At 41.6% G+C, this 17908-nt stretch overlaps 1 protein-coding gene across 6 annotated transcripts in view; it reads left to right on the top strand.

The window, feature by feature from the left end:
* The window catches only part of ZNF516 (zinc finger protein 516), a 100468-nt gene that overhangs the window by 39334 nt on the left and 43226 nt on the right, over positions 1-17908 (top strand). For all 6 annotated transcript variants that reach the window (XR_004306171.2, XR_014942641.1, XM_015855125.3 and 3 more), the window contains exon 2: positions 752-2761. Coding sequence is in view for 4 of the 6 variants with exons in the window: in XM_015855125.3 (XP_015710611.2) it covers positions 865-2761 (1897 nt within the window). In the remaining 2 variants the exon portion in view is untranslated. The remainder of the gene's footprint in view (positions 1-751; positions 2762-17908) is intronic.

Raw genomic sequence — 17908 nt, 5'->3', positions numbered from 1 at the left:
CTGACATAAATCACCCACTTTTAAGATGAGTTGATACCTAAGCATGTTATCAGTTCACTTTGTCAGACTGAAACTAAATATTATGTTTCGAGTTTTCTTCCTTATTGCCCATCAGAAAATAACTATTAGTTACCCGGAATGCTTCGTCAGGCTCTGCATTCTCATTTTGTCTTTAATCAATGTACTGAATGTGCTCAGTTTCTGCTCCTGCTCTGTGTGTGCCACATCAAGCACATCAGAACTGTCTGAGATGCAAAGTAAAGCAGTTTCCAGCAGGAATTTGATATTTGCTAAAGTCTCTAAGAAAGCCTTTTATCTTTGGCAAGTAAGTATTTTACATGAAATTACTCATGATGGTAAAGCCGCAGATTTAAATTGTAATAACCCCCTCAAGAAATGTTTTCCTCATGTAAGGTGCGTTTTTTAGCCACTTCTGCTTGGTTTTAAAACAAGAAGTATTTTTAAAGTTTGCATTTGTGTAAGACAACGTGATGTAAGTTTATGGAAATTTAGTTCTTTTTTTATAGTTTCTTCTTTTTAGATTTTATTAATGGTGCTTTGAATGCTGACCATTGAAGTCTAGAATATCAGGGAAGCTGCTGCTTTTTGGTGCAATAAGTTGTAGCACAGTATGCTTTTGAGTGTGGCGTGTCAGAATCTGTTGAAGTCAAAATATTAATGAGTTGAAATACACTTAAGAATCTGCTTTACATGATCTTTGTAAGTTTATGTGCTTTTCTTCTTGTTCCAGGTGATCTCTGCCATCCGCTAACAGAACACGCAGAAATAAATCGGCGCTTTGAGCAGCTGCAAGGAGAAATGTTACTCCAAGAATGAAGCAATAAAACATCTCTGCAGAACCGTATGATTGAGAACACGGTTCAACCCTCCTCTGCTGCCAGACATGCTTTAATCCTCCTGCCCCACTCACCCTCTGCTGCAGTAATACAGATGGATCGTAGCAGAGAGGCAGAAATGGCATTACGGAGATCCTCCAGCCCAGGCAAGCTGAGCAAGAATGACATGGATGCTGACAAGACCATGTGCCACAGCTGCTGCATCTGTGGTAAAAGTTTCCCTTTTCAGAGCTCCTTATCGCAGCATATGAGGAAGCACACAGGTGAGAAGCCCTACAAATGCCCTTACTGCGATCACAGAGCTTCCCAAAAGGGCAACCTGAAGATCCACATCCGTAGCCACAGGACAGGCACTTTAAGTCAGGGACATGAGGTGGAGATGGGAGAGGCGCAGCTGGGTGAGATGGGAGTGTCGGAGGGCCTTGGTGGCTGCACCAGCCCCACCAAAAGCACGTCTGCCTGCAACAAGATCTTGAATGGTAGCGCTCAGTTAGACAGCAGCAAGATCTTGTTGAGAAGCAGCAAAAAGGATGCCACAGAGGTGACGCCTGCTGAGGAGGATGGCAAGCTGACTGCTTACCCATGCACCTTCTGCAAAAGCAAATTTGAAAGGAAGAAGGACCTGGAGCAGCACCTGCACCAGATCCACAAACCGTTCAAGTGCAGGCTTTGCAACTTCATGACCCTGAGGGAGGAGTCATTGTTAAGCCACGTGGAGAAGGACCATGTTACTGCTCAGGTCCCAAATGGGGAGGCCTACACTGAGAACTGCAAGAGTGAGCTGAGTGCTGGTGAGTTTCCTTGTGAAGTCTGCGGTCAGACCTTCAGTCAGACCTGGTTCCTGAAAGCTCACATGAAAAAGCATAGGGGCTCATTTGATCATGGCTGCCACATTTGTGGCAGAAGATTCAAAGAGCCCTGGTTTCTCAAAAACCACATGAAGTCACACGGCCCGAGATCTGGGAGCAAAAACAAACTGAAAAATGAGCTGGAGCTCATAGCCACTATAAATGATGTGATACAGGAGGAGACGATTGTGACTGGCTTGTCCCTGTATGAAGTCTGCACCAAGTGTGGAAATCTGTTTACAAATATGGAAAGTCTAAAAGCTCATAATGCTGTGCACTACCGGGCTCAGCGGGGCAGCACTGGGGATAAAACCGAGGGCTTAATGGATGGGAGCCTGAGCCCCTCAGTAACAAAGCAGTTTTTCTTGCAGTGTCTCAGTCTAAGGCCATCTGTAGGGACGGATAGAGTTACAAGAGGACAGCCTGGAAAAAGAGTAGCTGAGCTGGATCCAGTCAGTAGCTACCAAGCTTGGCAGCTGGCCACCAAAGGAAAAGTAGCAGAGCCCTCTGAGTATGTGAAGTATTTGGGGTGGGACGAGGCCCTGGCAGACGCGGATGTGACTTACGACAAAGATAAGAGGGAATACATCCTTGTCAACCAGGAGAAGCGCAAACGGGAGCAGGATTCGCCTAGCAACCCCAAGAAGAAGAGCTGTCCCAGTGGGCGCCTGGAGAAGGCCAGCAGTGTCCTGCCAGGGGAGAGCTGCCCACCTGCCCAGGGTGCTGTGGACTACCGTCCCTCCTCACGGCAGGGCAGGCGGGCCACCCAGAATAAGTCCACCGAGTGCTTTGAGTGTGGCAAGATCTTCCGCACCTACCACCAAATGGTGCTGCACTCACGGGTGCACCGCAAGGAGCGGAGGAGCTGCCGCGAGGGTGGGACGGCTGCCCAGCCCGACCGCTATGGCTCCAGCAGCGAAGAAGGGGACTTGGGTTCCGTCAGTGGACCCAGCACACCTGACTCCGCGTCTGCTCTGGAGGACTCAGCCACCTCTGGCCTAGGGGAAGAGGGGGCTGAGGAGAGCTCAGAGGAGGGAGTAGCCGACCCCTCGCTAGGTAAGATGTCTGCTGGCTGGGCCACGCAGTGAGTGAGTAAAGCATGTGGGCTGGAGATGCAGGCTGGATGGAGTCCTCTGCCCAACATGCATTGCTTTGCGTGGCAGTTTCATTGATGCTGTTGTGATAGATGCAAGGTCAGAGGATGTCTTCAGAAGGTGCAGGTAAATCTGTGTTTCAGTGGGGAACCATCTCAGTGACCTGCAGCAAATTACCTCTGCTGTTACGTCATACTGCCCTCCCCAGCTCAATAAATGTGTAGCTAGGGTACCTAGGGACATGATTTAGTGGGCAATATTGGTGGTAGGTGGACGGTTGGACTAGATTTCTTCAAGGTTTTTTTCCACCTATATGATTCTGTGATATCTCAGGGGTTATTTTTCCCCAGTTAATGGACAGCCCCAATCCTTCCTTCCGCAAGCTCATTCAAAAGGATGCAGCTTGTGTGTTGTTGCTTCTACGCACATCAACTCATTAATAGCCAGCATGAAAGGTGTTTCTCTCCTCTCCTTTCTGCTTTGCTTCTCAAACTTGTGTTTATAACTCCAAGGGCTATAATTAATCTCTCCGGGTTAAAGCGGTCCTTTGAGCCCAACACTACTAAATGGAACAAATTATGCTCCAAATAACAGCAAAGTAAATATTTAAAAGAACACTATTAACCACTTTTTGTCTGTGTGTATATATATGTATATATATATATACACACATAAAAATATATATACAAATATATATGAAGAACAAAGTTATCTGTAAATTAAACTCATTTTCAAGACTATCTCTGAAGTATAATCTGCACTGTTGTAGAATAAGGCGGATTTATTTTACTAGCTGTGTTCTTTAGGTTTTCATGTACTGTAATGCTTTCTCCAGTGGCTGCAAACCCCATAGTGACCCCAAAGCAATGCTTGCCAGTACTGTGCATTAATAACTGCATTTTTTGTACAGTTGTAAAGCAGTCTGGGATACTGTGTCATGAAGCTTCTTTCATGAAATATTGTGGGGGGTTAGGGCGGCTAACATTGGGCCACCATCGTTTGACAGTGTGGTTTTCAAAGTGTTGAAGGTGAAGAGGGAACCAAAGGACTGAAACTGTTGGGCAGGAAGGTGTATGAAACCCATCCATTTGTCTTTAGTAATTACAGGAAGGGTCCTCAGCTTGATTTAACCACAACTTGAGTCAAGTCCCCTGTGGACAGTTTGGGTTCACAGGATGACAGAAATTTAAATTAAACCAAGAACCCCCACCCTTTTTAATGCTTTCTTATCCATTTCACAACTCCAAGAAGTCCTAATGACAAATTAACTCAAATATTGTCACTGTTATTAACTGTTATTGCACAGTTAAAAATCTGTAATTCAGTTTTCCTATCTACATTTCCTTGGATTTGTGTTTGTAGTTTATGGGCCTGTACTTGTTTTGTGTGGAAACCCATCAGCTGCTGCCTGAAGCACCTCTATACAATTGATACAAAACGTAATTCTAAAGCTGCAGCTTTGTCTGGAGTTAAATGGGGCTGCCATATTTTACCGATGTAATGTACAGTGCCCTTATGGAAACCACTGTGATGGAAAACCATCTCTCTGGAGACAGGCTGAAAACACTGGAACACTTTTCACATGATGTTCAAACAGTGAGGCTGTTCTTCTGTGCTCTCCCTATTCAGCACTTTATTTTTAACAAGAGGAGCTGTCTCATCTCTTTCGCTGTCCCAGTTCTTACCTCAGTAGAAGCTCAGCCCTTGTCTCATGAGTGAAACGTGAGAGTTTGAGTTGCACAGCAGTTTCTCTCACAGGAATTAAGGTGACTGGATTAACCACTGTCTCTAACCAGCACCAGGAAACTCATTCCTTTGGGTGCCAAATTGGTTCTTATCTGTTTTGCTGAATACTAAAGAAGAAGAAAACTGATAGGCCTCAGTAAAGATATATCTTAAAAAAGGGATGCATTTGCATTGATTGTCTGTAATGGTCACTGCTGCATTTTACATTTTACAAGTTCACAAGTGACAAAGACTTTTTAATTGAAAAGGAAGGATTTTATTTTATTTTATTTTATTTTATTTTATTTTATTTTATTTTATTTTATTTTATTTTATTTTATTTTATTTAATTTATTTTCCCCCTGTAGCACATCAAATTTTAGGACTGTTTCTCACTTTTGTCCTTTTTGTATCAGGTTTGCTGAGACTGCACTTATGCTGTTTGCTACGGGACTGTGGTCCTTGTGTCTAGCAAGCTGTAGGATTCGTTTTACTCTTCTGCAAGCTAGAGTTTTAATTTGAGAGGCTTTCTTTTCCTCCTCAACCAACACAGACAGAAGGTCTTAAGAATACAGGCCAAATTCCACACTCATAAACGTCCTGTTAAAATCAGATGGTCCAGTGTGGCTTTCAGATGTGTTTTGCCCTAGAAGTGCTGTGTTTTGCTGTCCTCTGCTGTGGCTCATTGTAGCCATTCTTGCTGGTGAACCTTTTCTGTTGGGAGCAGAGCTCCAGTGCTGCAGACAGCAGCCACCCCCAGCAGAGGCGGGCAAACCGTGCTCTGTGCTCTCAGTTCCTCTTCCTGATGTGCCTGCTGTGGTAGTATTTTTACTCAGACTGTGGTCAGGAAAATCTTGCATTAATCACAAGGTTATTTTAAATAATAGAAGTTTACTTTCATATCTATTTTTTCCCCATCTGACATGTTAACCCTGTTACACAGGGTCAGAAGAGGGTCTTGGTACTATCAGCCATTGAAAGTTCTAGTCCTGATTTAGCTGAAGGCACCTCTGTGCATTTAACTTAGTAATCTGAGTGGTCCTGCTGACACATGGAGTAGTTAGTAAGTGGCTTGCCCCATATCTTGCATCAAAGGAGCTGGGTGTGCACCTCCATCCTCACTTTGGGCAAACAGATGCTGGGGCTGAGGGTGACTGGAGCTGGGGAAAAGCAACAGAGCTTACTGGGAGGAAAGCAAGGAATGCACTTTGCATGTGAAATGGGGTTGAGAGCCTCCAGGGTAACCACTTCTTTGCTCATAACACATCAGTAATTTGTCTCTGCTGTGTACATAGAGTAACATAATGATTTCTCAGGCATGAGAGTGATGCGTGCAGACCCTGCTTATCAGCTGCCAGGGGAAAGTTGGCAGGTTACAAACTGATTTCCATCTTATTGGAAGGAGGGCAAAAAATGAAACAATTCTCTTATGTTACACGGGCGGGCAGAGTACCATGTGATACCCGTCATACAAAGTTGTCATATGCATGATGTTCATGTGCTTTGTATGACAGCCACCTGGGAAAAGGTGCCCCAGAGCACCTTTATATTCTAAGAGCAGACTTAGTATATTTTTGAGCTCTCCCCACTCCAAATGAGTCTTTGTTTTTATTTGGTATTCAGGTCACTAGCAAACTGTACCTGAATTTCCACTCAGTTGAATTTGACGCTGTTTGAGCCACTGGTAACTTGTTGCTTAGCACTTCCTCCATTTAAAGACAGATTCTATGATTTTAACTTCTTAATTAAAAGAACTCCAGTGTTATGACTAAGCAGGTAGAGGGAAGTTGTACAGCAATAGAAGTGGAAGGAAAAATACAGTGTTCTTATCCTTCAGTCTAAACTTCTCTCCTAAATTTAATTTAACTTCTCTCCTAAATTTTAATGTGCAAAAGAAACAGTTCAGCCTGTGTGTATGTACATGTGTGTTCATTCAGTGGTCAGTATTTTTAAGGCTTAAGACGGGCACTCATGCTGTCATGGTATATTTAGTAATTGAGGTGTTGCATTTTGTTAGACTAGGCACTAGGGACTATTTGAGTCCTGAAATAAAGAAGGAAGTATGATTTTAAAGATATGACTGCTTCTGACAGGTGGGAAGATGAAGAAAAGAAGTGAAAACAATTTAAATACCACTTGGTGCTCGGCAAACATGTACTAAAAGAACAGGTCTTTGATATCCCAGTCTAGATCTTGGGGAAAGGGAAAATGTCATAAAGTTGCTTCTTTTTCTTTCTGCCAAATACGGTGTTTGAATGCAAAATACTAAAATAAAACTAGAAGGGGGAAGAGACAGACAGGCACCAAACCCAGGATTGTTATGTAGGAATAAAGGAAAGGAATGCTTCTTGTTCTAGCCTGACATTATCAAGGAAGGAAGCAAGTGAAAGGAGAGAATGTATTGAATCTTAGAGGGGATGCTGCTTTCAGTGGGAATAATCTCCTCCATTTTGTTTTGTTTCTTTTCTGCCTATTACCTCTATTTTCTTCTTTTTTTTTTTCCCCCTATGTCAGTCTCCTCCAAATTTTCAAAGTACTTTAAGGAGAAACTGATTCCTTCTTACTTGATACATGCTGGCTTTATTATGCTGGCTAATGCAGGAAGGGACTGATTGCGGAGGAAACCTGTTGTGTGAGACCCTGCATAAATATAACACCAGGTGTAAGGAGCTCCCAGTCTGAAAAGATAAGATGGACAGAAATGGCTGGAAAGCACAGAATACAAAAGCAAACAAAAAACCAAAAAACAATGAAAACAAAACAGCTGTGTGTGGCTGTATTTTTCTTGCATTGGGAAATACCAGTGGTTTGGTGGGACTTACCTGGGAGAAGATGAGCTCAATGGAAGGGCAAGAGGAGATGTGGCAATAAGGAAGAGTGGAAGGAAGTGTAGGACAGCACTGGGTTTTGAACCCACCAAGATTTGGGGCATCTTGTGTTGAAGCCAAAGGGCTTACAGCATCCTGGCCTGAGGTGGGTGATGCCAGGAGGCTTTATGTGTTTGTTAAAACAAGAGGTCAGGAACAGTCACACAAACAGGAGACAGAGCTGCATGAGCTCCCTGTGTTTGCTCCTCCCAGTGCATCCACTACCTTGATGTTATGAACTCACTAAATTGTAAGAATTCACATCTCCTTACTTGGTTTTAATTAAAAATAAATAAATAAATAAATAAATAAATAAAATAAGTAGTGCCTGGGCTTGTTTGCATCTGTTTAAAAACTCTTGGAAATTCAATGGATTTAGTTTCTTTGTTGTTGAATTGAAAGGGAGGAGAGCTACCTATGAATTGTTACAGATTAATACAAACAGGAAGATGTAACAGGTAGCATTTATCCCAGACACGTTATAAGAAAATCCTGTATGTAAATTGTAATGCTAGAATAGAAAGATAATGACATTTGTATGACTGGCAGAGATTTGTGAAGCATAGATTTGGATTTTGTTCTATTCAGATATAAATTCTTACAAATCCAAGAGCTGGTACCATAACAAAAAGTGCCTAATCTCATAGGAGTTTTGATTTAAATTAAAGAAATAGAAGGTAAGCATCTTCCAGAGTTGCTTTCATTTTCCAGTAGAATGGTGGGACTGTTGTTTGAGGAAGAACAGTATGTAGACATAAAGAGAAGTTGCAAGTAAAAACAGAAAAATGAAAACATGTTCTGACTCCAGAGTAAGAACAAAGAATAAAGAAAGAAAGCTCTAGTGAATATATGCTGTTGAAAAACTGAGTGCTTGCAGTATAGCTGCCAGGATCTAATGCCAGAACTTCCTTGTTTTGCTTATATGAAAACATGTTTATCTGTATACATGGGTATACAAGATAAATCTTCTCCACTATTTTTAGATTTTGCTGTGTAGCTTAATCAAATAACTGTACTTCAGGAACTTCTCATGCCACATTCCCATTGCACTCTCATGCAAATTACTTTCTGTAGTTGGCCTCTATTCCCAGGTAAATAGCGACAGGACAAGACGTACTGGCTTTAAGTTGTATCAGCTTCAGGTTGGGTATTAGGGGAAATTGCTTTTCATAAAGAGCGGTGATGGCTGCCCAGGAGGGCGGTGGGGTCACCATCCCTGGAGCTGATCAAGAACCGTGTGGATGTGGCACTGAGGGATGTGGTCAGTGGGCGTGGTGCAGGTGGGCTGATGGTTGGACTGGGTGATCTTAGAGGACTTTTCCAACCTCACTGATTCTGTAACTGCCACTAAAGAAAATGCTATTATGAAGTCTTGCACCAAATGATGATCTTGTTCTACATGTACAAGCTTGAGTGTGCTGAAGTTATTTAGCATATTTGTTTAGTAGAATAAGTGCACAACAAATTGGGGAATATGTCTGTGCTGGACAGCTGGTAACTTCTGCCTCAGTTTCCTTGAAATTGAGTAGATTCAAGGCAGAACAGCGTCAGTGGCTTCTGTTAGAACCCTACAATGGAAATAACATTTTGCTGGGTTTATGCTCTTTGTCTAGCAATTAATTTTGACATTGCCCAGGAGTGGTTGTTGGAATACAAAACCACCTCAACTTTACAGCTCTCAACTGTTGTTTTTATTGTTAATGCTGAGACTTTGAAATGCAACAGAGTGACGATTCAAGTCATCAGGGGAAACAGAGAGAGACAAGGACCCAATGCTTGCAGAAGTGAGATCTGCTAGGCATCATTTGGACTTTGTTCCTCAAAACAAATTGAGTGGATTAGGACTAAATCAGCTACATAGTTGTGCCATGCCTAGTAATACAATTGAGAAACTTTTTGCCTTGTAGTAATGCACATAGTCCCATTCTGATGCATGTGGGAAAGCTGCATGTGGTGTGGCATTGTCTTATGAGCTCAAATTTCTTTGCACAGCACTGCAGGTTTAGGCACTTTTGATCAGTACAGACCTGTGTGCATCTGTGCAGCAGCACTCCATTGCCTCTCCCCTCCCCTTTGGTCCCTAGTACAATCCTCAGGAGTGCAGTGAAAATCTTCCTGTGGTGCTGTCATCCACAGTAGCTTTTTGTTTTCATTTATCTTCTTAAATGATGAGACAATATGAATGGTAAGAATAACTGATGGAACAGAATGAAATAATAGAAATAATGCTGATCATTTCAAGGAAATAGATGACAAGAAGATTACTGGCAGCCAGAATTGCTGAAGTGTGTATCAAGGAGAAGGAGAAGAGAGGCACAGGACTTCCAGATGTGTGGTTAAAAACCTTCTTTGGTGCATGTGCCTCATAAATGTGAAGTTGTTTAGCCCCTTATTTTAGGCTCCCGGAGGCTGTGCTCTGAGAAGCTCTTACAAAAATGATTGATTGGAACAGGGCAGTAACTGTGGGATAATGCAGTCTGTACCCTTTAATGCTATATATTACCCTGACATCATACTAACTAAGGAACATTTAATGATTGCCCTGTAGGCGTCTTGGGTAATTTCCACTGTGTTCCTGATTACCAAGCTCCTTGTTACTAGGTCCTGACTTAACTCAGTCTGATGTAGTGTGGGTGGCCGGCACAAGAGCTGAACAGGAGCTCCAGCTGCTCCTGCAGTGGGGCAGGGTGATGGGGAGCAGATAACGCACAGTCAGCTCAAGTCAGAACTAAGACAGCAAGTGCTGGCTGAGAAGGAAATACCTCAGTAAATGCATGACTTCTGCCAGGTACGGTCTCTGTTGTTGTTGGAGAGTGAGTTTCAGCAACGTTTTGAATTTACTAATGCAACTGTTGCACTCTTTTTATTCAGTGCAAAAGGTTCAGTGGGAGTCCCATGGTGTAAATACTGCAGAATTTTATACATCAAAGATACTTCCGCTGTATTTTAGTTTTAACTGTTACTTTCCTCTGCCTGTGTTGACGTGCACAATAACAAGTGAATCAATTAGACCAGCATATTTAGGCAGTTTTGTAGCTGTGAGTATGTGATATGAGCAACGGAGACATGGTTCAGCTGGGAAGAAAACTTGTGCGGAGATACCGACAGAGAGATAGGTTTCCTCAGCCTTTGTTTTATCTGTCAGGAAGCAACGAAGTGAGTGTGGTTTCTTAAAGGGACATGATAGCAAGATAAACTTTGCCCTGGAGCTTGTGTAAGATGCCCAAAGCAAGATTACGTCTTCATCCTTCTTCAGTAGCTTTTGAAATTGCTGTCACGCCAGGTTCTTTAAGGACTGTTTGTGGCTGGCCAATCCTTTCTAAAACACCAGTATCCATTTCATGCTTTACAACAAGCATGTAAAAATATATACATACTTTTTTTTCAGGGATGTGGAAAACTATTAGCAATGCTGGGTTTAGTTGATGCATTCAAAAAAATACCTCCCCTTATGTTTAATAAATTTGCACAGTGGGTCCAGTTTTTGCATTTGGCTTTCAGCTTTTTTTCAGCAAGTTTACTAAACTCCTGCATATAAGGCACCTACTTTTGAATTCAGCCTTCAGTAACTTCAACAGCTTCCTCAAAGGCATCACTTCTTTATGCCTTCCTTAACCTTGCTGCCTTTTTAAAAGCCACTATAGCAATTTACTGATGTTTCTGTTACATTAACATATAGCACGTGCAATATCACCCTGTGACATTTATAGGCATAAAATCACATTGTGTAATGCTTTTATTTTCTAGCAGTTTCTGATTAGTGAGCAAGGACCCCATCCCCCCAACTAGTAAAACAAGATTTCAGCAATGCAAATTGTGCAACGCTAGTGGCTTTAATCTGATTTCCAAATATTTCTGTAGCACCATGGCTGTGTTGAGTGGGGATTCTGCTGATCTCTAAATGGCTGCTAACAGGGGATAAGTGTGGGTGTCTTTGATGTTTGATCTTTTTTGCTGCCCTTAACATTGTGGTTCACAGTTTGATCCCTCTTAAACTGAGAGTCGGGTCTTCTTTGTTAAGGGCTGGGTTTGGCAGTGGATGCTCTTGGTGTGCCTCTGTGGGTGGGATGGGCCTCAGGTGAAACCTAGTGGGATCCAGAGCTGCACAGGATATAAAAGTAACACAGTTTGGCTTGGTGTACGCTCAGCTAACTTGTTTTCAGCAGCTGCATTTTGCAAATATGGGTTTCACTAGGTCACCTGACTTCACTTTATTCTTGTATTTATTTATTTATTTCCTACGCCAGTAGTCTCATTCAGTCGTTTAGCTTTAGTTCAGGTGGGCCTGGCTGTGGCATCCATCAGTCAAACTAAGTCATGAGCAACTTAACTGCAGTCAAGGGAACCCTTTACAGAGAGAGTGTGAATAACCTTTCCTTCCCATTATTCTCAGTTTGCTCTTGATTGCTTTCAAGATTTATCATTGATAAACATGAGTTTTTTGGGAGTCACTGAAAACAAATAGTAACTTTTACGAAAACTGGAGAAAAAACTTTTTATTTTTCATTATATGGTTATTTTCAATGCCCTAGAACTGGTCTTTGAGACTTCCAGATTCTTTCTGCTCTTGGTCTGTGACTGCTCCATGCTTTGTGACCAGAATCTTGGCATTATGGGAATGGATTTGTAAAGTGTAGTGAACTTAGTTTCATGGAGAATTTGTTTTTCATAGAATCATAGAATGGTTTGGTTTGGAAGGGACCTTTAACGTCATCTACTTCCAACCCCCTGCTATAGGCAGGGACATCTCTCTGTAGACCAAGCTGCTCACAGCCCTGTCCAGCCTGGCTTTGAATGCCTCCAGGTGGGGGGGCATCCACAGCCTTGCTGGACAACCTGTTCCAGTGTCCACAGTAAAGAATTTCTTCCTGATATCTACCCTTTTCCAGTTTAAAGCCATTTCTACTCATCCTGTCACTACATGCTCTTATTAAAAAGTCCTTCCACAGTTTTTCTTGTTCATAGACAACAAGGGTTTGAACTGGTGAATTGCCAAATGCTTCGGTGCTGATCCAGCAGAAGTGGTAACTGCTGGCTTGGTTTTCAGCTTCTGTGAAGTCAGGCTGGAGTCATCATTAATTGCTTTGTTGAACCACTTGGCACCTACTGGCTGGAGGTTAAAGGCAAAACAGAGAAACGTTTCTTTTCAGCAATCAGTGCCAGTGTAAATTACACATCGTGAAATCTACTGGAGCATTCAGACTTTAGTCCTAGGAGATAAGACACAGTGAGGTGCAAATCTCAAAACTGCCTTTTGTGGATATTCAGTTAATAGGTTCAGTTGAGGTTTTGGTCATGCTAATAATGAAAATCCAACACTTCATTCATTTAAAGTGCAGATTCTCTAACAAGGAAGCATTAATGTGAGAAGGACAAGTACTTTCTGAATAAATGGTTATTGTAATTTGAGTATGGGTGTAGATACTCTTCTTTGTCAGGGTCCGTATTCTTTACAGGATGTGTTTTTTAGACACGGTCTTATATTCTTTTAGAACTTTGTTTTCCAGATTGGCCATCACAAACTTCAAATATCACTTCATTTTCTCTGTTACTTCAAGTAGCAGAAGAATAAACAGCCGTTAACATGATTTTCCTGTCATATCACAGCTGTAATTTTGGTTTTGTTTTGGCAGCCTTAAATTAGGGGTAGTTACTCTAAGTGAAATCTATTTCCTTCTAAAGAGATAGAAAAACACTTTTTTTTTCTCTTTTCTTTCTTTCTTTCTTTTTTTTTTTTTTTTTTTTTTTTTCCTTCTCCCAAATTTTAAGACTAAATTTGGATTTAGCCCGTAATACAAGACCCTCCCAAACCTTGTGTTTCTTTGAGATAACAAATTCATCAGGCAGTTGAAGGCATCAGCTACACCTAACGGTACTTCAGAGGTGTGTGTTATCTCAGAACAGCATATGTCTTATGATGTCTTACTGCTTAAATAACATTTGAGGCAAGCTGCTGTCAGCAAAAAACTAAATTTTGGGGGGGAAAAAAACACAGCCACAAGGGAAATACGTGGATTCTTTCAGGAACACCAACCTCAGGTCTAAACAGCATTTTTGCTCTCCATGAAACATTTGCTGCATGTTTTATAATATATAAATATAAATAATAGTGATGGTGAGCAAGTGTCACGATGGTGAAAGACTGAGCGCAGTGTGTTGTAGGAACTGGGGCCATAGATGGATGCAAAAGCTTCATCTCTTCCTATCCCCTCTATATTCTAAGGTAGTGGAGCAGGTGCTGCATTTGGACTTTGAGTGTTTTGGTAGCATCAGTGAGCCACAGGAGTGCTCAGTTTTCTACAATTAAGCTTTCATTCAGTAGGTAGTGAAACTTTTTTTTTACTAGATACTGAAGTAAAGAGGCCTTTCTATTTCCTTAAAAGATCATTCAGGAAGCACAGCTTACACTGCACATGGAATGCATTAATCCTAAACCTCTTCTAATACTTTGCAGAAGTTTCTTGTCCTTACACTTGCTATATCCACACGCACACCAATCTCTCTCAAACGTCTTAACCTTAAGTACTTCTGAAGCCTAGAGAAGCCTTTGGAAAAATTGCCAAACACAGTAACAGAGAGTAAAATTCTAACAGGAAGAAGTAATTGTTTACTTGAATTGCTCTGGGACAACAAATTGGTGCACATGAGAATCACTTATTTGCTACTCCAGTGCTAGATATATTTGACAAGGGTGCCCAACACTATTGTTTATGTGGGAAATGCGCAGTGTTGGTTTTTGTTTTCATTAATTTATACACACAGCCATGACATATTAGGTATAATCCAAACATTATCACTTTATGTTGCAAATAGAGTTTTTAGATTTGTGTTTTTGTTGGGGTTTTCTTGGTTTGTTTGTTTTTTTCTTCTTTTTTTCTTTTTAGATCTCTGGTGTTGTTAGCATGCGAGTCCCTCATACTAACAGCAGGAAATTAGATGTTATTAATGCATCGTGAATGTTATATGTGATAGTAAAATTTTCTTCTAGACCGACTTTGTCATTTATACTAGAGCAAGAATTAAAACCTTTTAGGATATATTCAGTAAGTTTAAATGTTTAACTCAACCACTGTGATAGCCAATCTGCATTTCTTTTGTTGGCAGTTTGAAGCATCAGTAAGACAGAAGTGCAGTTTCTCTCCTTACCTCTGCAGTGCTACCTGTGTACGTTGGCTCCAGGAAGCTGCTTTATGGACAGAGTGCTGATCATGTTGTGACAAGGGCGGTGGGACCTGGCTGGGGGCATTTTCCTTTATGCAGAGACCATGACTAGATCCAGCTTGCTCTGATGATTTTACAAGTCACAGAATTGCAGAAGTTGGAAAGGAACGTCAACACATCATTGAGTCCAACCCCCCTGCTAAAGTAGGTTCCCTATAGAAGGTTGCATTGGTAGGTGTTCAGATGGGTCTTGATTATCTCCACAAAAGGAGAATCCACTGTCTCTCTGGGCAGCCTGTTGCAGTGCTCTGTCACTCTCCTTACTATAAAGAAGTAAGGGTGCTTTGGGGTTACTCAAAAGAAGTAGTAAAAGTGTTTGTCTCAGAGTTTGGTCTGGGTTTAGGAATGCAGGAGACCTTGAGGGAATCACCTATCTGAGCCTGCTGGAGGGATCGAGGACACAGCTGAGCATTTACTTCCAAAAATCCCACTTGAATCATTTCAGCTGCTCTTGTCAGCTACTTACCATAGGGGGTTTGTGTAGGAATTGCAGCGAATGTGAGCCTTAAATAGAGCCTTCAAAAACGGGTGAATTAGTGGCGTAAGGAAGTAAGCTGGAGGTAAGCGTTTTATGTTTGCGTAAGTGGTGTCATGGCATTAGCTTGCTGATAGAAGAGCCACAAGGACAGCCCAGCCCTGGGCCAGCACGTGCTGGGAAGGTTGGCGTGCTGTGAGGAATTAGGCTGTGAAGACACAGTTGGCAGGGAAAAAATGAGTGTTGTTTGAAGGGAGGAAATGAGCGAGTGCAGAGCACACACAGAGAAAGTGGAGTACTAGGGAAGGAGAGGCCGTAGCTGAGCGTAATCCTGTCTGCACGGGGTGGGGGTTTGTCAGCACAGGAGATTTAGCAGAGCAGCTGCCACAGCCCTGCAGAAACAATCTCAGAGCTCAGAGCAGTGCAAGGAGGCAGAACAGGTGAAAGGAAAACAAATGGAAGTCTTTCTGAGATCCTGAGGGAAACTAAAAGAGAAAGGAGAAGTGCGTAAATGAGGGAACACATTTTGATACGATCTGTATCTCAGTATTTTACACTGTGAATCATCAGGTGACTCTTCCTTTGTAACTTCCCATCTGAGTGCTTCAGCATTGTGTGGTACTCACTGGATTTGGGAGAACACTTTGGGAGAAGATGACATCTGCCATGTCTATGCCAGTTTTTACTTGGAGTGTGGGAAAGGAGAATACACTTTTTTAACTAAAAGTGTCATTGAGTGGGAAGATTCAAGATGATAAAGTCATGGACTTTTGAAACATGGCTGTTAAAAGTGGTGTGTCTGAACCTCTTGGCTTAAATGTAGCATGTCATTCCAAAGGCATGAAAGCCAGATACATAACTTGCCCCAGATGTTTAGATTCAGTCGAGTAATCCCACATGGGGCTTTGAACAAAACTGCCTTACCCGTAGTAATGGATATTTTACAAGTAACACTGTATATCCAGGTACCTTTCCTTCCTTATATCTTAACATGAGTAAGTTACCACTGACGGCAAGTTCCGTGTTTGTCAAATCTGCTTCAAAATCATAACACATCATCAGTCTTATTTTCTTGTTTCAGATACTCGAAAGTATCTACTGCATTTCCTCAGTGAAATGGACAGTTTGTGGTGAGCTAAGGTTGAACAACGTGTCTGTAATCAGTTTTGCTAATACATACTATTTTATTTCATTCATTTCTGGGGCATTTGTATAGCAACAGAACTTCCATTAAGAACTGCTGTTCATTCTTTACCCTTAAGCTATCGTCCTTTGTTGCAACATCACAGCATTGACCTTAGAACCAATTACTGTGTACAACAAGCAGAAAATGACGAGCCTTGTTCTATAGCTATTGTTTTACAGTAGTCTCTGTGTACACTAGTCTCTTAATACATGCAGCAGTACGATAGATCTGTTTAGGAACTTCGTAACACCACCTAGCCAAAAATAGGAGTGAAAGCAATTTAATAGAAAATAGGCTGCTTTGCCAGCCTCCCGTTTCACAGTCCTAGAAACACAGCTGGGAAGGCTACAGGATTCTTCCTGCACTGGGAGACTTGGGATGTTCTCCATTAGTTTTGAATTCAGTCTCTTCACTGGAAGTGAGTGCATGTGCAAATGTCATACAGATGTTGTATGAAGGCTTAATGGTCCTTCTCTATACTTTAAGCTCTGGTGCTCTCCTGTTTTGACTTCCCCACCCTTTACCCCCAAAATGCTTTTCCTAGGAACAGAAGGGGAAACATTTTCCTACTATTTCCTTAATCAGAGGTTAATTATTTTATGCACTGTGATTGTATCTCGACAAAAGCTGAGTGGAAGAACAAGAAAACCTCATAGAACAAAAGGCAGAAGGTTTTAGGGTAGCTTCAATTTTCTGTTCTTTTTTTTGTTCTTAGGAACTATAATTTCTTACAAATTTCAGACAGAAGAAGAAACCCCACCCCAAAGTTACATTTTGTCTCCTGAAACAGCTTAAATCTGTCAGCTATTTCCTCACATTTGGTTGCTGGTCGTTGACAGCCAGCTCAGCTAAGTTGTCACAGGTGCCACTGTAAGACGCTAGTAGGAACTGAAGAAACACGGGTAAACCCACTTGGGAAATCCCCCAGTAGCTTGGAGTTCACTTGAACGGGAGACCAGAAATACAGTTAGTAGCAGTTAGGAAAAAATGAGGAAAAGCATCTTAGCTCATAAATCAAAATGAAATGGTTGTTCTCTGCTCTGTTTTTTGGAGTTACATGCGTGATCACAGCACTTCTGTGTCTGCGCTCCAAAAACCAACAAGAGAGAAATCATTTCATTGTTACGCTGCTGAAACTAATGCTGTGCTCTGGCTCTGTGATGCCAGGTATGCCTTCCGATTTGATCACTGTGTTTGTTTTCATTTTGCTCTATTTAGTTCTGTGTATGCCTTTGTGACTGTTTAATCTTTGTGCTTTCCAAATCACCAGTATAATTTTCCCTCCTTCATTTTTAAGCATCCTCCTCCAATAGAACACAGCAAACCAAATCATTCTTTTTTCTTTTTCAGTCACTTGAATCGCTCAAGAATCAGATTGTCAAAATCAATTCTAAGCTAATATAGCTTGTAACTTTTATGCTTGTGAAAGAAGATGAATTGAGCAGATCTGAGATGGTTTTATTTTTAAAGAAATGCTTGTGGAGCTTCCTGACAGCTTTGGGGGTGGGGAGGGGGAGCTGTTCCTGGAGAAAATGAAGATTGAATTGTATTACTCCGCATGCTATTTAAAAGCAAAATGTAATAACCCCTCATTGTCCATTAGCTCTGTCAGTTAAAAATATTATTTTTCTTTGA

The sequence above is a fragment of the Coturnix japonica genome, chromosome 2, assembly GCF_054131305.1.
Source record: "Coturnix japonica strain WE chromosome 2, WE-NBRP24, whole genome shotgun sequence".
NCBI classification, from domain to species: domain Eukaryota; kingdom Metazoa; phylum Chordata; class Aves; order Galliformes; family Phasianidae; genus Coturnix; species Coturnix japonica.
This window is presented reverse-complemented; position numbering and strand designations above follow the sequence as displayed.